The following is a 22,861-nucleotide window of genomic DNA, read 5'->3' on the forward strand; positions in this document are numbered from 1 at the left end:
TAATTGCAATTATAAGTTTGGCAGCCGTGACATGTATATAATTATATTTATAAACGGAAGATTTGGTTTCGACGTCATGCAGTGTGTCACTTCTCGATCGTTGTTCTATTTTATTTTTTATTTTTTAAATTATTGTTTATTATTAAGATTTAGATTTAATTCAATCTAAAAATCGAGGATTGTCCAAGTCTATATATACAACTTTCAGATATTTTATTTAGAACAATTAACATTCATCTGTTCTTATATGGAAGAAATAATGTCAACTCGTTTAAAAATGAGTGAACAAATAAAAGCGAACGTCTGTTTTGGTTCTACATTTTATTGATTCATTTGCATTAAATTTATTGTTTGTTACTTTATTTTTAAAAAATTCGTTGTTACCTTTGCTCTGTTACAAAGTAAAATAGTATTAAAAAATTTACTTTGATATTTCTAAATATATATTTTTTTTGAAAAAAAAAAAACTCGCCCCATAGCTCTCTTTAAATTTTAAATCATTTATTTGATTTTTAAATTTTTTATGACCATTATTATTAGTTGCAATGAAATATTTTAAAAATATTTTTCTTATTCTAATCTTTATTATTTAAAATTATTTAATAACGTCTTCACCTTTTTTAATAATTTATTCTTGTCACCTTTTCAAGATAATTAATAATAAAAATGAAAAAAAAATATCAAAAACTTCTCAAAATCTCTATCCTAAATGTCATAATTTATTCCCTTATTTTAGCAAAATCAAAACTATTATTAAATTAAAATTTACAAAAAGTATTTTTAAGTTCCAACTTTCAAATTTGTAAATGTTTTCAATATATAGAGTAATTTACTAGTTTTCATAAAAATAAATGAAGTGACATATTTAAAAAAATGTTAGCACCTTAAAAAACTAGATGACAATAATTTAAAGACAACATCAACGAGAAAATATAATTGGAAACAAAAAAATATATAAATATAGGATAATTAGATAAATTAACATTTATATTGTGCTTTTATCATTTTATTTGATTTATTTATTATTGTTATTTGTAAATTTATTATAAAAATGAAAGAATTGTTATCGAGGTATAAATTTTTTTAAATAAAAAATATTTTGTTAAATATTTTGGTAGATGAACCAAAAGATAGAAGACAAATATATTTATATTATATGCAATAAATGTGAGGCGTGAACATTGTGTACACATAAATTCTAAAAAAAATAGATATATTACCACTACTTGGAAAATTTTGACTCCACCACTACTATTATTTATTTTTTCACTCAAAAGTTCTTGTACGACCGTTCACATATCAATTTTATAAAATGGATTTTCAACTCGACCCAATTCTAGGAAATGATATTTTTTTTAATATCAAAAGTAAATTTTTTTTGTAAATGTATCATATCAACATGTCTCACAAATATAAATATGTGAGATCGTATTACAGAATAATTATTTTTTCCCAAACTCAATAAGCAAGAAACCGCCTTTCTAAACATTTTCAATAATGAAAGAGTAGGTCTTTTGTGAGACGGTCTTACGAATCTTTATCCGTGAGACGGATCAACCCTACCGATATTTACAATAAAAAGTAATACTCTTAGAATAAAAAATATTACTTTTTCATGAATGACCCAAATAAGAGATCCGTATCACAAAATACGATATGTGAGACCATCTAACACAAGTTTTTGCCATAATGAAATAATGAGTCTCGCTCAATAAATAAAGAAATAATGGATTATTGAGGTCCCATAAATAATGACTATATATTAATTTCATTAATAAGTCAATATTAATTATTAAGAATTGATATGTGATTAGAAAATCGAGAAAATGAGAGAATTGTGAAGAAAACAAAGTCAAATGAATAATAATTACTGATTTTGATATTGATTTGTTTCCTGTTCCATTCTTACTAATAAATTATTTGTCGAATAATATGTTTTTACTAAAAATAAATACAATTAGGCTTACAGCCACCCCTTGACAAAGATGTTTTAAATTACATTTCACAACTTTTCAAACAAATAATAATTCCCTTAATGAGAAGGAACGATGTTCTATACCACGTGTACGTAAAAAACCACGGAAATAATAATAATAATAATTTATAAACAAATTTCATAGGTGAAATTAAAAATTCAGTGGCTGAATATCAGTTCACAAACACTCAAATGATATCTTCTCTTGATTCAATTTTGTGAGATAAATTTCCAATCTAACTTGACTCACGAGAAAATTTTATTTTTATGTCAAAATATCACTTTTATAAACCAAATCGACTCGTTTCATAAATATATATCCGTGAAAATGTTTTACAAGATAACTACTCATAAATTTTAGTAGTATTATTTTGCACATTGACCGATATTTTTTTTATATGATAATCGATATTAACTTTTTGTCAATGCATCTCTTTCTTGTTCTCAAAACCATCAATTCTTATAGCTTATGTTATGTTTCACATATGAAATGTTTTTTCTTTTGTTTTTTTCCAATTAAATAATTTTTAGCAAACTCTGTATTTTGGATTATATACCATTTATTATATATTACCACATATTAAATTTAATGGACTAGAACAATGTTTTAATATAAAAAAAAATTTGCAGCGTGAAATATAAAAAATAGAATTACGTAATTACTCACATTTTAAATAAGGCAAAAGCTTGTGAGAGATGACTCACGGATCGTACTTTGTGAGACAGATATCTATTTGGGTCATCCATGAAAAAATGTTACTTTTTATGCTAAGATTATTACTTTTTATTGTGAATATCGACAGGGTTTTAATCGTTTCACAGATAAAGATTTATGAGATCGTCTTACAAGATACCTACTCTTTTAATAAATTTCGGTCACATCTATTACTATCATAATTCATCCACTTTTTAAAAAAATTCAAATTTAAGGAATATTTATTTATCCTTATCTGTATTTTTGAACATCACAATCCTCAAAATAAAATAAAAAAACATTACAAAAAAAATCATAAACAGTTTGTTATTCTAATAAAAATCATTTATGAAAATTTAAATCTTGATTTATCAAATCAAGATTTTACATAAAATTAATTAACAGAGAAGAATCCGAACGAGATGAAACCGAGATGGGGTTTACGGAATAGGGATAGCAGGCCTTTAAAATTTGCCTAAGTCCGCGAGATGAAGCTATAAATGAAGAAGAAGACGTCTGGGGTCAAAGTAAATAGCTGCACCAGGATTCAATGCATTCCCATGTCTAATCTATTCCAAGATATAAATTTTGCTCTGATTTTATCATCTCTTTGATTCCTCCTACAAACTAGTAACAGAATTTACACGCACGAAGCACTCCCTGAAATTTCGTGATCACTGCAATCTTGAGATTGTATTCCAGAACAACTCAAACCCACCATTCTTAGAGCCTGTTTTTTTTTCCCCAATCGAAACAGCTCTATACCTTCCTCTCTTCGAGATCTTTCTACCCGTACACAATATACGGGGGACACGCATACAAGGTGGATGCTGTTTTAACCAACGTAAGACAATAAATAAATAGAAAACATCAAGGTTCGGCTTTTTCTTAGGCTTGTATGGTTTTAGCTGATGTTGCGTATTCTTCGTTTTGTTGCTGATGTACTTGTCTTTTCGTTATAATGCGTATTCACGCTCACTTCAATGGTTAATGTTTTGATATTTACGTTTATAGAACTTCTTGCGATTTCCTGTTGTAACTGGCATCTTTTTTTCTCCCTTTATTTTTGGGATTCGGGGTCGATTAGATCGTAAATTGAGTGATCTAAACGACGATTTGGGATTTGGCCCTTGTCGTAAATATAATTTTTCTGGTTGCTGTTGTCCGTTGTGTCGGTACTCGGGCTACCTTTTCAAGATTTATACTGTGTTTTGGAATCGAGATTTGGGTTTTTATCATCGAGTGCTATTGAACATTGAGATAATACAGCTGTTCATTTTTCGTTAAATTAGTCCTTATTGACCGTAATCATTTTCAGTTTCGATTCTATTGATGCAGTGTTCCTGTCTTTTCTGCTTAATTCATCGGCCGTACGCACAGCAGTATAATATTTTATGAGGAATGATTTTTACTATATTTTATTCACGTTGGGGAGCAGCATGATGTTTATTTGTAATATAATAGTGCAGAACTGTATGTTGTTTTAAATCATTCTCAAGTTGTTTAAAGAGTCTTTCTTAAATGTATCAAATAATTTAGTATTCAACAATGACTAAATCTTTTTATCTTTTTTTTTTAATTTAGATTCCCTTTCCAATAAAACGATTCTTGGTTCCGATCAAAGAATTCCTTGATTCATGTTTGAGCACTTGGTGCCACAATAGGGATCAACAACCTACCATTAAAAAGCACTTTTCGTGTTCAAATCTTTTGAACGAATATAGCAGATATCAGGATTCAGGTGTGATGAGAATTTATTGTTAGATTTCTTGATCATAAGCTTTAGCAATGGGGTACATGAATATGGAGAAGAAGTGGGTGTTCCCTCTTGTTATAAGCTCATTGGTATTCATTTTGCTTCTTGCGACCTCCTTCAATATGGGGCTTGTCTCCTCCTTGAACTCAATCAATTCGGTTTTTTCGATATTCCCTTCTCGATTTATGACCAATCAAAGCAACCCTTATTTTGCTGAAGCGAAGCTTAATCAAGCTCCACCTCCTCCAGCTCGTCCTTCTGTTCCAAAGTTTGCTTATTTAATATCTGGTTCTAAAGGCGATTTGGAGAAACTTTGGAGGACTCTTCATTCTTTATATCATCCATGGAACTATTATGTTGTTCATCTTGATCTTGAGTCTCCTCCAGAGGAGAGATTGGAGCTCCAGTCAAGGGTCGAAAACCATACCCTTTTTACCAAAGTTGGGAATGTTTTTATGAACACCAAAGCGAATATGGTTACTTATAGAGGCCCCACCATGGTTGCTAGTACTCTTCACGCGTGTGCTATTCTTTTGAAGAGACATAAAGATTGGGACTGGTTTATCAATCTCAGTGCTTCAGATTATCCTTTGGTGACTCAAGATGGTGAGTTTTTCAGTTCTTCCTGTGATGTTACAAGGATGTTGTGATTCACATCTTTCTTGCAAGAATTTCTTGAAATGTGACTAATTTGTCAACCTCGCAGATCTACTCCACACATTTTCCAAATTGAAAAGAGACCTTAATTTTGTCGAACACACGAGCAATTTAGGCTGGAAATCGTAAGTTTTCTATTCTATGTGTTGAGTTGGATTGTTTTGTATCGAGAAGATGAGGCCACAGAAACTTAGTAACGTAAAATGGCTTTATTGCAGAAGCCAAAGGGCAATGCCGTTGATCGTTGATCCAGGACTCTACCAGAAAACAAAGTCCGACATATTTTGGGTTTCACCCAGGAGAAATTTACCAACAGCATTTAAACTGTTCACCGGTTAGTTCTTGCATCTGCTTTCTCAGACTTGGTGAAATATTAAATACGACATTGCTTAATTATTGACGGATAAAAATCCGTGCACATACGAATTCTATGATGCGGAGTTTAATAGCCATTTGCAGGCTCAGCTTGGACGATCTTATCACGAGCATTTGTCGAATACTGTATATGGGGTTGGGATAACCTTCCCAGAACTCTGCTCATGTATTACTCGAACTTTGTTTCCTCCCCAGAGGGCTATTTTCAGACAGTCATCTGCAACGCCCCCGAATTTGCTTCAACTGTCGTGAACCATGACATGCACTATATTTCTTGGGATAATCCGCCCAAACAACACCCCCACACTCTGTCCCTCAATGACACTTCAAAAATTTATGCTAGTAATGCTGCCTTCGCACGTAAATTCGAAAGGGATTCTCCCATCTTGGAGAAAATCGACGGAGAACTGCTGAGGCGAAAAAATGGGAGCATTACGCCTGGTGGCTGGTGTGCAGGAAAACCACGGTGTACTAAGGTTGGAAATGTAACGAAGCTTAGACCAGGTCCTGGTGCTGGAAGGCTTGGAAGGCTTTTAGGTGAACTGGTTATGTCGCCAAGATTTAGTCAAAACCAGTGCAGATAGATTTTTTGTATCATTCTTGCTCCTGGAAATTATAGAGCGAAAATACTTTAGTCATTTGGGTAGCTCCAATAATGCTTTATATCACACACACACACACACACCACTTGGTCACTTTTTTGTAGGTTCTGATACGATATTGCACAATATTATTTATGAAATTCGATTTTACAACTTTCTCAGAGAATGGTTTTTATTTCAAGAGAGAAATTGGTTAAATAATCTCGATCAGCTCTTTTTTTAAGAAAACGATCTCTTCAAATGTATTTGAAATATACTTGAAGATTTCATTTTCTTCTTAAAAAAATAGTTGACCGATGTTAAAAAATAAAATAACTCCCATCTCACATTTTCATAAAAATAAAAACTACAAAGCCGCCAAATAAATTAGTCTTTTAAGTGAAGATCAAGAACCATGTGTTGCAGAATATACAAGGAAAAATCAATATACATTCCCGTACCTTACCCTATCCTTCCTAATCTTTATATATACACATTCAGTCAAAAATATGAATCTCACTCTCCATGTTAAAGTCACGTCCATATGAAAACTACAGCAAAATTTCTCTCTCTTAATGCATCCATCGTTCCTGCATCAACTATTCAGAGTGGATTGTGGAAGTTTTCCCGAATAGTTCAAGTAGTCAAGCCATCTCCAGAAGCTTAATATTTCCCATAGAATTTGCAGCGACTAACGTGGAGGACTGGCTGCGCCAACATACAGAAGAAATAAACTGTGTGGTATCATCCACTTCATCACCAGAAAGTGGGTCCGTGCTATTAAATCTGTATGCTAGCGACGGCATAGGAAATGCTTTGTGATAAACAAAAACCTGCATGGATATAAACAAATTAGACAGAAGAAAGACAATGTAACTTGAGTTCGTAATTCACAGAAAAGGAATTGAGAGGTGGTGGCTGAGGGTCGTGATGAATAAAGCATGTCTTTCCCAAATAACTATGTCGCTTGTACATCTTCGTCTTAAATTTCTTCTGCCAAACTGCGGCGAGAGAAAGAAACAAATGTAGAAACTTCTTTTCCAGACCATCTACACTGAATTTGCTAGGCCTAGCAGTTTTTTAAGCGACATGACCAATATGAAGGATTTAAAAAAAATTTAACGATTCGTATAATGGATTCCAATCCAACTAAATATCCCAACCATCTTTTTCATGGAATCTAATTTCTTCGAGGAAGAGCTTGGAATCACACATTCATAATCCAGTTATCTTTCTTTTAGCACTCCATGCCACTGAACCCCTCTTGTCTCGGACAAGCTTTTCATCTATTATAAGGTCATTAAAAACCATGGATTTGAGTCAACCCGTGTGACCGATGGTCAGCCAATTACCAATAATCTAATCATCATTCCTCTGCCCACTTCAAACCAATCGCCTCAATCCAGTATCCTTTCTTAATTTCTCTTCTCCCACTCCCACTGATGTTTGCTAGTACTATCCCAATTACCCTACATGATTTCATTCGGTTCGGTTGATAGGACGATGATGAAATATTGATAGATTTCTAACACATCTTCATCCTATGTTTTGTTTACTAATTTATTGTTCTATTTATTCCTTATCCTATAAATTCAAATGATTTATCTTTCAGTAAATAATCACTTATCATCCTATTAACCGAAACCAACCGATGTCAAACTTGCTGAGTGAAATTAAAATTAAGCTATAGAGGAATATTACACGCCATAAATCACTGTTTACTTGTAACAGTGTGTGCATGGAGCCCTATGCATGATAAGTAAGTGACTTCTTTGAGTCGTCTAATTTGTTTTATCTCATTTGGAACCAAGAAGATCCTAAAGATCTGGGCCTCACTAGTCACCACCACATGTAACTGTTCCCATCTCAACCACACCCGAAGGAATTAACAACGCATCAATGTTACCTACATGATTCTTTTTTGAATCATTGTCACTTTATTTTCTTGTTTCGATTACAAGACGAGGTTATTGTGTAAAGCATGCTTAGAGAAGTCTATTACAAGCAAGAGTAACACCCTTGAACGGAGAATTATCAGGCAGCAGTTAACTAGAAAAAACTACTTAGAAAAGCATATATGTAGGTATTAAAAATTAAAAGACGAAGAGCATATTGTATAGCAAGTATCAATATACAGCATGACGTTAGATACCTCATTTGTTTCTGAGCCAGTTGCAATGTAGCCTTCAGATACAGACAAACCAACAAAATTCTGAAAATGGATGATATTTCATCATTATCAAACACTATCAAACATTTTAATCTTGTTAACTGCAATATCTTAGGATTGGGTGGGGAAATATCGAAGACATTCTGAATCGACAACAAAGTAATGCAACTTGAACCTGACAACTATTACGGAAATTGTTTGTAGTAATCATGCAGGTCGAATAATGGTCCGTTCTTTAAGGTACTACCATAAAAAGAAATAACAAGAAACAGCATACCTTTACATTAAGGTGGCCAGTGAATGACTGCAGAGGACAATCGATAACTCTTGCTCTGTTCATGGACAAATCCCAGAGCTTTAGTGTGTTATCCGTGGATGCAGACACAAGAGTTGTTGAATCTATGAACTTGACGTAACTCACTGTTTTATCATGACCAATTAGAGTGCAAAGGGGCATTTTTGAGTTACGAAGATCATAGTAATATATCCTATGATCTGCTGAACCAAATGCAAGGGAGCGACCGGAGTCTGTGGGAAATTGAACACAGCAGACATTGGCCTTTGTCTTAATGGTACCGACACTTGCTCCCTGCAGTGGCAATTGAAGCAAGAAAATTAACATGTTACATTTCTAGAATTTAATTCATGCAGCAATGATAACTAGATGCTTTGGTACATTTAGTTTCAAAGCTGACATCCACCAATTGCAAAAATAGAATTGCCTGATTGATATTCCAGAGCTTAACGGTACCATCATCGCTCCCGCTAGCCAGCATGGTTGGATCAGCAACTGAAAAGTCTACAGACCACACACGACGCTCATGTTCTCTCATTTCCATGAAAATTTGGTTTCTCATGGCATCCCACACCTGAAAATATATCCTGAGAAACTTGATCACAACATGATTGATCACTGGAGGAGAAAGTGAAACAGATTTACATATTTAATATCAAACTTACCTGCACCACCCCTTCAAAGTTACTTGAAGCAATCTGACTTTTAATGTAGCCATTCCAACATATGCTGCTGAGCTTCGATATACTTGCCATTTCGACCACAGGATAGTGAATATCACGGTCTTCGTTTAAGATAGAATTGTATTCAAAAACTTTTATCTTCTTGTTTACGCCAGCAGTCGCAAAAAACTCCCCATCACGGTCAAAACTAAGGGTGCATACGAGGTTGGAGGAATTTAAGAGATCCCCTTGCTTTAAGTTTGCTTTAACTCTGAGCTTGCTAAAAGATAAATACTTGTATAGCCCTTCAAGAAATGTGTTTATCCATCTATTTTGCTTCTGTTTATTGTACCTTTCTTTTGATGATGTATTACTGATGGAACTTCTTTCAGTTGCCGAAATAGATCCTCTACCATCACTATCGACAGGAAAATGTCCAGCCAATGATCTGCCTGTTGGTTTCACAGCCATGCATCTCGTTAAAAAGTAAGCTGATTCCAGTTTCCTAATATTAGTCATCAGTCTAGAATTTTTGGAGAGAACGTTTCCCTGATATCCAGAAGGCATCTCTAGCTTTTGATGGTCATCTGCAAGATAGGAAGTTTCACCTGGTTTGCTGTCACAAAGGCCCTGCCTAATTCGCTTTCTAGAACCTGAACTACCGGAATCATCAGCGCCAGTAACGTTAATTGACTGGCAGCCTGAGGTGGCATTCTTGGCCAACTCTGACCTTTGGCCTCCTTTTATTCTAAGAGCTGTCTGCAGATTTGAGACTTCTTCTATGTCAGAAGACATAATGGATATTGTCTCGTTCAATCTATCTGCAGTATCCTGCTTCCTTCGTTGCAGTAGCAGAAGAAACTCCAGCAACAACTCCTGCTCTTCTATCTTCTCTCGAAGGTCTATAGCAGCTTCTCGTTCTTCTATATCATCTCTTGGTGCAGTCAAAAACTCACTTTGCAGCAACTCACTGCAAACAGAGAGAGTATCACGGCTGTAAAACACAACTTATAAATAGAACACACATCTGCGAGACAAATCTACCAAGAAGAGTGCTAGTGGAGAGTTTGGTAAGATGGGACCATCTGATGTAGGAAGAAATATGCTATAGAAATCACATTTGATCTTTTAGAAATTATAAACATAATGTACGACAACTTTTAGTAAAGATGGGACCATCTGATGTAGGAAGAAATGAGCTATAGAAATCACACTTAAATCATATAAATTAGAAATATTGTAATGTGCGACAACTTAAATTAACAGTCTGGTGACTATTTTATCGACCCGTTTATATTTTTTTCTGCGAAAATAGAATGCATTTATTTGTCTGCAGGTAATTGCATATCAAATATCAAATAAAATAAAATAAAATATATAATCAGTTTCGACAAAGCGCACGTTCAAGCTTTCATATTTTCAAACAACAACTCAAACATGCACAAATTCTCAAAAGTTGAAAAAACTGGCATTTTCCATCAATAAATCATTTTTAGCACTCTGCGAATAGTACTCTCAAGGCAAGCAATTTACGAGGGTTAGTAGAGCCACTTTGGATAGAGAAGCTCATTCTAGAACGACTCCTTATCTTAATAAAATGGTCTTTCTTTAAAAAAAACGCAGCATCCGGTGGGTCTTCGTCTTTAAACCTACCCTTGAAAATGTCAAAAGCTAGAAGATAGAAAACTGTGACTTTTTGTTTTTGCTCTAACATCACTTCAAAAAAAAATCAAAAAAAGCCTTTTCATTAGTAATATAAAACTGTTTATTATTTATTATTCAAAAAATAAATACTTAAAAAGTCGCGGTCCGAGACTTCAAGTACTTTGTTAACCCAAGAGCTTCTGTATATAAACTTCCCAATATCTACAAGAATTCCAAAAAACTTGCAGTTAACTCAACCAAAAATACATTATCAAAGAATAATATGCCTGGTTGAAAAAGAATACAAGAAACCTTTTTTGTATGAAAGGGAAAAATGTTGCAGGAATAAATGAAGACAAAATAGTAATTGGAAATAAAACTTGAAGCTTCAACAGGTTGGAAATGCCACGACAAAAACCCACCCTATTTTTGGTCTGCTACTTGGCTCTGGATGTAGTAACCGTAAGCAAAATGAAGCTACTTTAGGCCACTTGAGAAGTAACTGAGGAGGGAGGACCCGGTGTCTCAGGCTTGCCATAGTTGTGGCTTTCTCTTCCATTGAACTAAAAGGGCAAAATAACTAGCTCACAAGTAAAAAAAATCTATATCAGTAACGCGCTAGAATAAAAATGTCATCACGATAGATCTAACTCACAAAAGATCAACACCAAGAAAACCAGGAAGATGGTGACAAGCATCGGAAACGCAAACTTGTACAAGTTTATTACATAAAGAATGCCTACCACTGACCTCAAAGAGTAAGACACCAATTTGATAAATATCGGAAGCACAGGAACTATTACTGTCGCCAACCTCTTCTGGACTGCTGTACCAACTGGATTCTTTGAGCAATATTTGTTTCATCGGAAAAGAATTTTTTTTATCACCTGTTCGTTCATTCCCAATGGCTTCCGAGGCTTGCAAAGCTTGACCTGATACTGATTGCAAGCAACTGGCATCCGAATTCATCTGGGAAGTGGGATTCACAACATCAGTCGGGGCCCCAGAATCTTGTATGCCTAACTGACTTCTTGATTGGAGGTGTGAGGGTAAATCATGGGATGATGGTGAAGCGGAACCCTTAAACTCAGCGGTTTGACCGTTTTCTCCGTAGTCCATCGAGTCAGCACCTGAATCCGAGCAAGAAGCAGATTCAATAAAAGAGACGCGATTAAGTGAAGACATGACAAAGCACGAGGGGCGGACATTGTGAACAACAATTCCCTGCGAATGTGCCAGGTTCACAATATCTACAATTTGAGAAAATATATGTATGCATTCAAGAGCATCCACCGTCCTTTCTGGATTATCCAACCATTGTCTCAGACTAACATCATTGCATTCCAAGTCCCGAACAGGACCTCCAGCTGCGTCACCGTCCTCGGCTGCCGCAGCTTGAGTTTTGTTGCTGATATAGGGCCACAGGGTTCGTTCACTCCCTTTTCTCACCAATACTAATCCAGATTCATGGGATGCATTGCCTCCCGACGATCTGACAGTGCTTGCTCGAAGAGTTCTGGGATTTCTATCCAGTAATGATGAAGAGTTTAAACCCCTAGAATTATCAGACCTTTGCCAATTTGACTCGGACGAGCCTTCCATAATTATCCACCTATAAGTATACCTGCGTGAATCCCATCGCATACACAAACGATATAGCACGATAATACTATCCACAAACTTTTTACAAGTTCCCTCACCACCAAAACCTCCATTTTGATCCCCGAAATACTAAAGCTGAGATTATGTATGTACATGTACTTGCCTCTTCATTCAATTACTCATTCAAACGAGAGAATAGAGCACGTCTCAAAGATCACCCTCAGATAATGTCCCCTCAAGCAAATTCACCAAATTAAGGGGAAAATGGGGACTCGGATAACCCATAAAAGTTCTAAAAGCAATATGAGAAAAGGGGAGAAAGGGTAAGCTAGTTGGAGCAAATAAACAAATAAGAACCACACAAATTGATAATCTTAACTTTTCCTCAAAGCTCAACAGGAGTAAGAGAACAGTGTGCTCCTTTTCCCTCTAGCAAGCACCAGAGCCTCATGTTTGCTCCCCATAGTAAGAAAGAAACAAAAAAAGGTGCCAAAAAAACACAGGTCTGATGATCCTGTATTAATGAATGCATAAAATGTCAAAAAAAAGAGCCTCGTTATACCCTTTTTTTATTGGAAACCCTAAAACCACATTCCACCCTCCTCTAATTCCAATCTCTCTTGTACAACAATGTCCATAGCAACGTGGACAATCCTCATCCTCAAGCTGCAATCCCCATTTCAAGATCAAAAGTGGCAACATGTAAATATTAAGTTTTAAAATCATTTTTGTTTATGTGGTCCACAGTATCTTCAATTCCCAACAACAGTCTCAGAAATAAAGCACAATAAAAAAACAATATTATATTATTAATTTTGTATGGCTGTGTTAAATAAATAGACTGGATTAACCTAATCTGATGACGTAAAGAGCATAAAAAGAAGTAAAATTACTCGCTTAGGAAAACCCGTTATTAAAAAAATCAGGAGGGATTATTATGTCGTTAACAAATCCCATTATTTAATGGTGGAAAATGCTGAACTTACTCATCGTCAGAATCACCTCCGGATAACCCTCACGCCTCTGATAAACCCTAATCCACGGACTTCGCCAACACTACGGCGGAATGGTGGTACGATCGACCTCTATTATAAGCTTCTAACTTGCGAATGTAAGGGGGGAAAAACATCTTACTGGAATCGCATGCGGTGTTAAGTTGCTGATGCTGTAGATATTTTATATACGGGGGCTTTAATTCTCCACTTGTTGATAGTTCGGCATGCATCCTTCTTGTTGGAGGGGAATGCCGCCATGGCCGATTCTGCCCAAGGCCACCAAAAATCTAAAAATTAGACAGATCGAGTTCGAGATTTCGTAAACCGCATTTTTTACTAGACAAAGGGTAAAATCTTCTTGGGATCGCTCATCGGTAACTTCTATTGAATTTCAAGTTGAGGCTTTCGATTTCGATTAAATGTATAGTAAATTTGAACTGGACACGTGGAAGTTTAATTTCTTATTCATACATAAATAGCACAGTTAGGAACATCTCCTTGATCTTCAGTAAACAATTACCAAAGTTAGATATTAGGAAAACATAAGCTATACCAGCTCATGTTTTCAACAGCTCCGAACGTTTGCACAAGAGACTATGTAGTACTAAAACTTAAAATTCATGATAAGCTTTACAAGAATACTCCACACAAAAAAAAAAAAAAAAAAAAAAAAAAAAAAAAAAAAAAAAAAAAAAAAAAAAAAAAAAAAAAAAAAAAAAAAAAAAAAAAAAAAAAAAAAAAAAAACCACTGCCAAATAGAATCAAGAAAATGGAGGGATTTCCCATTGAACTCTAAAACCAGAGGGGAACTGGCCACAACCTACCTTCTGCAGCACAGTACAGTTACACCTCTATTTATACAACAATTTCCTCCCTCACATTTTCCAAAAGAACAAAAAATAATAAACTAATTATTAAGCTTCACCCTTCATTTTTGGTGACATCTTCCTTCTTTCATGGTTTCCAACTGAATTTGCTTGTTCAACGACCAGAAACAAATAATGAATTTGTTGATAGCTGGTTTCTGTCAGCCTGCAGTTTTCTCATCCTCGCCTTGTCCAATCGAGCTCGTCGTACAGCTTCTTGAATTTGCCGGTCGTTATCCTTCAACATCTGATCCACTTTGCCTGACGGAACCAGAAGTGGTCCCGAGTAGTGAATTTTGTTTCCCTTCGACCCATAACCAAGCTGGAGAGAGATCAGCAAGAAAGAAATATGATGACTACGACAGCAAGCGCTAATAGCGATGCCACATAACGTAAACATAACATGAGTACTTACAAGTGCAGGATTGTTGTTAGTTCTTTCGTCTTCTTGCTGCTGAGAGTTGGCACTCGGATTATTCTTCTGGACTTGAATCATTGCAGAACTTGAAACCTCTTTGTATGATCCAGGAAACCTGGAAATAAGTTTTGGAACTTCATGCTGAGGCAAAGATTTATCCCTACGCTCTTCAGACAACATGCTCCTCCTCGCAGCAACTAAACCAGACATGGCTGTTAACTCAGCCACGCCCAGGTTTTTTGGAGCATCTTCCAAGTTCTTTCCAGCCTTCGCCCAGGCAGCTCGATTAACCAACGGCCCGGAATGGGAAGCTCTCTTGTGGATATTTCCGTGAGGCTCGTTGTTTGCTTCATCCACAGATTGGGATGGTCTTGGTGGTTCGATAGGAAAACCAGATGCAGCTTCTTCAAAATGAGAGCTGAACATCTCACTCCTGCTCTTGGGGTTCGACTGACCTTGCCTTTTCTGCATCCAAAAAACACATTAGTTTTGGAGGTATTTGATATTAAAGTCTACACAGAGTTTACGCAGTTTCACAAGGATCTGATTCAAGAACATGCTGTCTGATAGTCAAACACATGAAAGGAGCAAGAGTAATAGACCGAATAAAACAATAAAACTTGAAAAGGGGAAAGAAATGCAGCAGGAATCATGAACAGCGACATTTTACTACTACCCTTCATTGAAATATATTTTCCATCTCCTTTAAAAAAAAACTAGTATACATCTAAATATTGTTGTTTTCTGCATTTAGTTCGAGACAAAAGTGATAATCATAATTGCCTTCAGAAGAACAAATTTTGATGCAGAGACATTGTAAAAACGCTTTCTTCTCCGATAGAATAAAGAGTGAATTTACATCTATTATATTTGCTCAAGTTCAAGACATCTTTTCCTTACTAGAAATTAATTAAATGCAAGAATATTTCACCCATCATTGAGTTCTGCAACCAGCGTAAAAAATAGGAACTAAGTTTGACAGGTCGTATAGTTAGTTACCTGCATTGATGAGACTAACTCAGCATTAGCATCAGGGGCAGGTACTGCACGAGATTCTCTTGGTCCTCTCTTTTCTAGGTCATATCTTTGACCTTTGTTCCCAGCCGCTATTTGTCTACATGTTCCACACATTTATGAGACATTCAATAACCTATTTGGATTTCTGTGTCTGAAAAATGGACAGTAACTTTCAAGATTGAACAACTACCTTCTTGTTTCTTCATCTCGAACTTTAGCATCAAACTCTTTGCTAGGAGGGTACTTCGGTAAACTTGAAGGATCACAAGGATATGGTCTTGCCGTAAAGAACTACGAGAAGAGTTACAAACATGTAAGGATTCTTAAACAATCAGTTTACGTTGATTATTCCAATATGAGACCATAAAATTTAATATATAGAAAAAGTTACCTCATTCTTCAAAGCAGAGGCAGCAGATCCACGATCTGCAGGATCTATGGACAGCAAGATCTCTATGAGTGCTAATGCCGGTGCTGGGAAATCTTTGAATGTTTCAGTAACATGACGATTGTAAGGTTGTTGGGGCTTGAAAATTGTTGCATGGGGCAACTTTGATTTGCTCCAATACTCCTCTAAGGGTGACCCGCAGAGTTTAAAAATTTTATGCAACTGCTCAACCTGAAAAACCAAATTTGTGACTTCCATCCTTGCATTTCAAATTACCCTAAAAATATATTATACATCTGTAGTCCTTCAAAAGAACTTCATCGCCTCGTGACTGTTGAAAGAGAAAAACTGGGACAATAATGTACCTCTGTTCTTCCTGGCATGATAGGCTTGCCAGCATATAATTCAGCAAGTATGCATCCAGTACTCCATAAATCTACAGCAGTACCATAATGTGTAGCTCCAAGTAGAAGCTCTGGTGGCCGATACCACAGCGTCACAACACGGCTGGTCAGTGGTTGACTTTGCCGAGGATCAAAGAAACTAGCTAAACCAAAGTCTGCAATCTTCAGGATACCATTATTGTCAATCAAAAGGTTGGAGCCTTTTATATCTCGATGAAGGATGCCGTGACTATGGCAATGGTCTAGCCCACGTAAAAGTTGTTGCATATAGCACTTAACCTGAAAAAAAGAACAAAACCGTTTGGTTCTTCAAATCTGAGATTCAAGGTTAGAACCAATGTATATTCGTAGAAACACAATTCTTGAAGCAAAAGGAGAAAAATATTTTTGTCATATCTATGCAAGTAGGAAATCAAAGAATATATGTGCACACCTGAGGTTCAGTAAATTTGAGACCAGGGTGGGACGCGAGTCCCGCCAAATCATGCTCCATATACTCAAAAACAAGATACAAGCTGCAAGACATCCGTGACGTAACTAGACCTTCCAATTTAATTATATTTGGATGGTTAAGCCTACGCAAAATATGAATTTCCCTCGCCATAAAACGAACACTCTCGGGCTCCAGATTATCAAATCTCACTTTCTTCAAAGCAACAACCTTCCCTGCATCAAGATCACGGGCACGATAAACATTACTGTAAGTACCCTGGCCAATCTGTAGAAAAGAAGGCCACAAAGGGGAAAAAAGAATTAGACAGAGTAATCTTGGCAAAAGCACACATCATCAATGTACTTAAAAAAATATAATAAATTAATTGGTTTACAACAGAAACATGCATAATCTTCATCACAAACATGTGGAAGATAACATAAAAAAATATAGATTAAAGTAACATATGGAAGATAATATAGAAAAAAACACAGATTGCAGTAACACAATTTGCTAATTTTATTGTGATAACACAAGCATATGATCAGAAGCAGAGACTAGATGGCCCAAAACTTATTATAACTGCGCCTTGATTAGGATTCCAAAAATGCAATTGTTGTGCTCAAGTAGCTTATTAGTGGCACTATCGGTTTTCCAGGATATATGGCTTGCGTTTGAGTCACGTCAGGTGAATGAGTATGCATTCATTTTTATAAACCCACACAATTGTTAGCTCTCAATCACCCTGAGACTGTAACAGAGTTCCTAAATTCATCACATTACGCATTTTTGTAGTTCGGTCCAGCATTTCTATCAAAAAGGACTCAATAATAGCATAGGTTCATATATAAGATCATCTGGGAGTGACAGAAAATGGCAAAATATGAGGCCCGCTTCAAGGGTTTTTAAAACTAAAATATGGGTTTAATCAGCAGAGGCTAGCCTCACAAATTAAGGAGAATATGCAACTGTATTGCTGATTCCAGAATTTGAAGTTGGTGGAGACCGGAGAATATCGGTAATCCAACTCATAGTTGAAAATAATATGCATATTGATACATTAGCTGCTAATTGAACCACCCATCACTCACTAACATAAATGCAAATTCTGATGCATCCACGCAGTTTTATTAGCCTACGCGCAACCAATGAGGTATCATAGAAGGACTTGATATTTCAAAGGCTTAATCTTTTGGTTCATTCATTATCTTGCATTCCACAAAGGTGACACTTTTTAACATTGAAACGACATATATCATCCTGATCCATGGATGGAATTGAATCTAAATCATAACATTCCTATATCATCCACTGTTTCAATCACGCAACCATAGACAAAGTCATATAAGTTGCGTTTCAACATAGCCTGATACATGCAACAAACAAAACATCAAAAGCCTAACCTTATCCAATTTTTCGAAAGAGTCTGCCCTCCTAGGGACCCACCCTTTAATAGCTTCGCCAGCCACAGCAGCTAACCACGGTGGCCATCCAGCTGCTACCTCTTCCCCTTCAGTTGCTCTAGGAACCATACCCGCCCCTGGATGGTGCACGGCAGTTACACACTCGGGATTCTCTCGCTTCCTCTCCAAAGGTTCTACATACGACCTAGATGAACCGTTGACTCGCTTGTCTACAAATATAAACCCGCCTTCGTTGCTATTACTATTACTATCCAGTCTATCCTTCAACCTCAAATTCTCCTCCCTCCGAGAAGAAACAGCCCTTGGAACCTGCAAATCCGAAGATTCCTTGCCCGGCAGCCTCTCCCTGGGACTCTCGTTACTATCATCAATGGCATAGGGCTTACCACATATACAACCCATTCTCGCTATGTAAACCCAATTCAGCAACAACCCATACCCCAAAATCGTACTTCTTTACATTTTTTATCACCGCAAGAACCTTTCTTCTTCGATTGTTTCAAAACAATCAAATCCATCCAAGAAACCAACTATAAGCCAAGATTCATTACAGTTCGAGCAGAGAAAGCAAATTTACCAACCCCGACACTTTAAATAAAGACACAGTTAACTGGCACCCACACTTCGAGGAACTCAAATAAAGAAGTCTACATAAGGAGCACCAAAAACCGAAAATGTACCAAGAATGTACCTAGACGCTCGAAAAGGAAATTCAAGAAGAAAACCGAACAGGGCTCACGAATGGTGACCGAAAAGACAATGGGGCATCAATGAAAAGTTGGGTCAGCAGTGATTCATGGCTTGGCATGGGTGGATCTAGGGCATGGACTGAATTGTGTCGAGTGAGATAATAGAGTGAGAGAAGTGGAGAAGAGAGATAATAAAAGGGGTTAATCTTTCTCTCTTTCTTTATTTTTTTCTTTTAAGAATTGAAGTGTAACATGGAGTTTATAGTTCTGATTCTGATGGGAGAGCTTTAGCATTAAGTTCCACAGAGCTTGTGTTCCGTTGTAGACACTCCCCACCACGCGCATTTTTCATGTGCGTGTGTTGCACCCTCTTCCACCGGTTCCTGTTATCTATTTTACGTCCAAAAATACAATAAATTCATTTTATTTAATTTCGTTTTTTATTATATAATCATCATACAATGATATATATTAAGAGTGCGTTTGGTACAAGAAATTAGGTAAGTTTATGGTTTTTTAATCCATCTAATTCCATGTTTGGTAGGCTTTTTATTTAACCAAGTCAATCCCTCTTATAAATAATTAGGTTATAGTAAATGTGATAAAATTATCAATCTTCATCCTCTAGGATTATTTATCTAATCCTTAATTCATCATATTTTTTCAATTTTTCTCTTCTCTTATATCCAAACTCATCACCACTTCCCTCCACCGACCGCCGACAACCGCCGCAGCCGCCGGCCGACCACCCCTCATCCAGCTTGTCGACCGCCGGCCAACCACCGCCGCCCCCCGCCGTCGGCCACCACACAGCCGGCCGACTAACGCCGCCCTCGCCCTCGCCCCCGCCCCCGCCGCAACAGTGGAAGGACAATTTTGTCAATTCATCAAAAGATTTTTAATTATCTTATTCTTAACAATCATACCAAACATAATATTATTTTATCATTATATATTATATTTCAACTTCAATCAGTTTTTTTATCATTTATCTCTTAATCATTTCATAATTTTATCCTCCAACCAAACGTAACCTAAATGTATTCATTCAATGTAAAATGTTATAACGTGTTACTTGAAATGACAACTAATGATTAACAAATGCGATATTCAAAAATAGGTTTAGGTCGATTTTATTGGTGGTTGGTTATAATTGTTTGTAATTGGTTATTTGATTGTGTTGTTGATTTATTTGTGTCCCGGATTGTTTAGTTGAAAAATACATTGTAATATTTCTTCAATTCTTATTTTTCTCTGATATGCATATTCGTTTTTATATTAATGATGAAATTATTGAGTTTTAGTGTAATTTTAATAATGCACTTGTCATAAAAATTCTTATGAGACGGTTTCACATATCAATTTCGTGACACATCTTTTTTTTGGGTCATCCATAAAAAAATATTTTTTATGTCAAAATTATTATTTTTTATCGTAAACATGGATGTGATTGATTTACTTCACGAGAAAAGATACGTGAGAACGTATCAGAGTAGACATATTATGCATTTAGATACATGTCATTTTATTTGAAAATGAATTTGGATATAATGAGTTTTTGCTTGAAAATCATGCGTTATCTAAACTTTTATATTATGTTAAAAAGTTTGAGATCGTTATGACGACTAATTTGGTATGATCTATCACACTAAAAAACTTTTCAATTTTACTCCAACATTATAAATAAATAGAGATTTTATTTTATATACTCGTTGGTGTTTTTAATGTAGTTCATCAATCTTTCTACACATTTCTATCAACTAATTCAAGTATGTTTGATAAATAACTTTTCAATATATTTAATCATTGTTTGAAAATAAAAAACAATTATTTGAAAAATAAATATATATTATAAATAAGCAAATAAACATATATTATGTACTTGCAATGAGTATGTTATGTCAATAGTTATTATAACACAAAAGCTTATGTAAAAGGATTTTATTGGCAGATTTATGACTCAACCCAACTCATGAAAAATAATAATTTTTAAACAAAAAATTTCAGTATTGATGATAATTACGAATTAGATCGATTCATTTCATGGATATAGACATGCAAAACCATATCAAAATATACTTGAATTTAGATACCAAAGTATGAAATTTATGGTCTATTTCAATTGTTTCTCAACAAAACGTAAAAAAATATAATATTTATGGTCTATTTCAATTGTTTCATTTCAATTACTGTTGAAATGAAAGGATATCCTTGATTATATTTTCCAGATTTATTTTTGGAAAAAAAACCCGTACGCTTGAGGTTTTCTTAAGTATAAGGTGGATCGACTCGACTTTGTTAATGGCTAGTGGCTATGATATATTGATGGTTTAGTAAGTATATAATTATATATTTAGAAGAAGCAGATCCATATATCATATAAGAGTAGGTTTTTTGTGAGACGGTCTCACGAATTTTTATCTGTGAGACGGATCAACCCTATCGATATTCACAATAAAAAGTAATACACTTAGCATGAAAAATAATATTTTTCATGGATGACCCAAATAAGATATCCGTCTCACAAAATACGATCTGTAAGACCGTCTCACACAAGTTTTTGCCATCATTATAAACTATAAAAGTTTTTTATTCCATGATTGAACCATACTTAACTAGCTCTGTCAATATATCAAACTCTCGACATTTTACGGTACAACGATCGTAAATAACTTTAAATGCGACCACAATATTAATTTTCAATAAACCAATCCAATCGTCGGTGAAAAATATTACCCATTTTTTATAACATTTATTACTAAAATTAATTAATAGCATTTTTTAATTTATTAAATGTGGGCCCCTGGAGTTGAATAGCATTTAGAAAACTCATGGCAGTCGGGCTCCATCATTAATTGTTCCACGTTGTTTTTGATGTGCGTGAAGTTGAAAATATTTAATTAGAAGTCACCTTTTCAATTTCTAATGCAGAAAGTAGACTCGCTTTGCCGGACTCCCCCGACCACGAGTATAATTGATTTTGACCAATAATAGCATTATAAGATAGAATTTGAAAAGTACGGAGAAAGTTGAAAGTTTCTACCTTTTTTATATTTATTTAAATTAAAAGGCCTTTTTTTATTGTTATCATTAATAGTTATTTTATATAATCCATTTTTTCTCATTTAAGATTAGTTCTATTATAAGTAGAGACTGATTAACGCATTTATATTCACGACACGAGTTGATTCGATTTATTTTTATAAAAAAAAATAAATGTTTTTGAAAATAAATTGATAAATTATTATTTTTTTGCAAGAATGTAATAAACTACCCCCACCCCTCAATTTTGCACCCACCCTCCATCCAAAATCATGTGCCCCCCCACAACAATTCCTCGAATTGTTTAATATAAAAAAATTGGATCTGAATAATATTTTAAAATGTCAGAGTAATAAATAAAGAAAGATGAAAAAATTTATATAATTCCAGACCGATTTCCCTCTCATTTTTCACCTTAATTTTTCTTATTTTTAGAATCTCTCAATCACTTAATTTTTGCATTCATGTCTTCGAACTTTCAATAAGATGCTTTTATCTTAAAGTAAAATTATTTGTTATAATTTTTTAGGTAATATATTTTAAAGCCATCGTTTTTTGTTTTTTTTATATATTAAAGTAAAACTATTTTTTTTAATACATGTGCAAATATAATAATTATTATTATTATCATTTATGTCGATATTATGTTTATATTCAGTTGTTTTAAAACATTCGTTTTCGTCTCGGTTGCGGTTAGAAAAAGCAATCACATTTTATAACGTGTTGCATGCTAGTGCCATTTCCAAGCAAGCATTTTTACATTAACAAGGGCTT

At 34.9% G+C, this 22,861-nt stretch overlaps 3 protein-coding genes across 7 annotated transcripts; 1 reads left to right on the forward strand and 2 right to left on the reverse strand.

Annotated features, from left to right (window-relative positions):
* Window positions 1-3,107: 3,107 nt before the first annotated feature.
* Window positions 3,108-6,197, forward strand: LOC140988065 (beta-glucuronosyltransferase GlcAT14B-like). Of its 2 annotated transcripts, none has more exons than XM_073456954.1 (5): window positions 3,108-3,544; window positions 4,254-5,031; window positions 5,132-5,207; window positions 5,301-5,416; window positions 5,542-6,197. In XM_073456954.1, exons 2-5 carry the CDS (start codon window positions 4,458-4,460, stop codon window positions 6,039-6,041), a joined length of 1,266 nt encoding a protein of 421 aa, XP_073313055.1. In that variant the 5' UTR covers window positions 3,108-3,544; window positions 4,254-4,457; the 3' UTR covers window positions 6,042-6,197. The 2 variants fall into 2 exon arrangements, with proteins under 2 accessions (XP_073313055.1, XP_073313057.1); XM_073456956.1 differs by having other exon boundaries at window positions 3,108-3,513.
* Window positions 6,198-6,417: 220 nt separating this feature from the next.
* LOC140987811 (protein SPA1-RELATED 3-like) lies at window positions 6,418-13,756 on the reverse strand. Of its 4 annotated transcripts, XM_073456478.1 has the most exons (8): window positions 13,398-13,756; window positions 11,560-13,077; window positions 11,232-11,389; window positions 9,169-10,135; window positions 8,904-9,077; window positions 8,486-8,797; window positions 8,191-8,250; window positions 6,418-6,871 (listed from the first exon to the last, which is right to left on the reverse strand). In XM_073456478.1, exons 2-8 carry the CDS (start codon window positions 12,451-12,453, stop codon window positions 6,683-6,685), a joined length of 2,754 nt encoding a protein of 917 aa, XP_073312579.1. In that variant the 5' UTR covers window positions 12,454-13,077; window positions 13,398-13,756; the 3' UTR covers window positions 6,418-6,682. The 4 variants fall into 4 exon arrangements, with proteins under 4 accessions (XP_073312579.1, XP_073312580.1, XP_073312581.1 ...); XM_073456479.1 differs by having other exon boundaries at window positions 8,931-9,077; window positions 11,560-13,756; XM_073456480.1 differs by lacking the exon at window positions 6,418-6,871 and adding an exon at window positions 6,882-7,039 and having other exon boundaries at window positions 11,560-13,756.
* A 154-nt stretch (window positions 13,757-13,910) lies between these two features.
* LOC140987813 (probable serine/threonine-protein kinase At1g54610) lies at window positions 13,911-19,335 on the reverse strand. The gene is made up of 8 exons (XM_073456483.1): window positions 18,336-19,335; window positions 16,933-17,217; window positions 16,461-16,778; window positions 16,099-16,326; window positions 15,898-15,998; window positions 15,690-15,804; window positions 14,688-15,155; window positions 13,911-14,594 (listed from the first exon to the last, which is right to left on the reverse strand). Exons 1-8 carry the CDS (start codon window positions 18,756-18,758, stop codon window positions 14,388-14,390), a joined length of 2,145 nt encoding a protein of 714 aa, XP_073312584.1. The 5' UTR covers window positions 18,759-19,335; the 3' UTR covers window positions 13,911-14,387.
* Between the last annotated feature and the right edge of the window lie 3,526 nt (window positions 19,336-22,861).

The sequence above is a fragment of the Primulina huaijiensis genome, chromosome 11, assembly GCF_012295235.1.
Source record: "Primulina huaijiensis isolate GDHJ02 chromosome 11, ASM1229523v2, whole genome shotgun sequence".
NCBI lineage: Eukaryota > Viridiplantae > Streptophyta > Magnoliopsida > Lamiales > Gesneriaceae > Primulina > Primulina huaijiensis.

Coding starts and splice junctions, on each gene's coding strand:
- LOC140988065 (XM_073456954.1), top strand. CDS start 4,458: ATGGGGTACATGAATATGGAGAAGAAGTGGGTGTTCCCTCTTGTTATA. Junction 5,032..5,131: donor TCCTTTGGTGACTCAAGATG/GTGAGTTTTTCA, acceptor TCAACCTCGCAG/ATCTACTCCACACATTTTCC. Junction 5,208..5,300: donor AGCAATTTAGGCTGGAAATC/GTAAGTTTTCTA, acceptor GCTTTATTGCAG/AAGCCAAAGGGCAATGCCGT.
- LOC140987811 (XM_073456478.1), bottom strand. CDS start 12,453: ATGCGATGGGATTCACGCAGGTATACTTATAGGTGGATAATTATGGAA. Junction 10,136..11,231: donor AGTAGCAGACCAAAAATAGG/GTGGGTTTTTGT, acceptor CTCTGTTTGCAG/TGAGTTGCTGCAAAGTGAGT. Junction 8,251..8,485: donor CTGGCCACCTTAATGTAAAG/GTATGCTGTTTC, acceptor ATCCATTTTCAG/AATTTTGTTGGTTTGTCTGT.
- LOC140987813 (XM_073456483.1), bottom strand. CDS start 18,758: ATGGGTTGTATATGTGGTAAGCCCTATGCCATTGATGATAGTAACGAG. Junction 17,218..18,335: donor CTTTCGAAAAATTGGATAAG/GTTAGGCTTTTG, acceptor TCTTTTCTACAG/ATTGGCCAGGGTACTTACAG. Junction 15,805..15,897: donor CGAGATGAAGAAACAAGAAG/GTAGTTGTTCAA, acceptor TGGAACATGTAG/ACAAATAGCGGCTGGGAACA.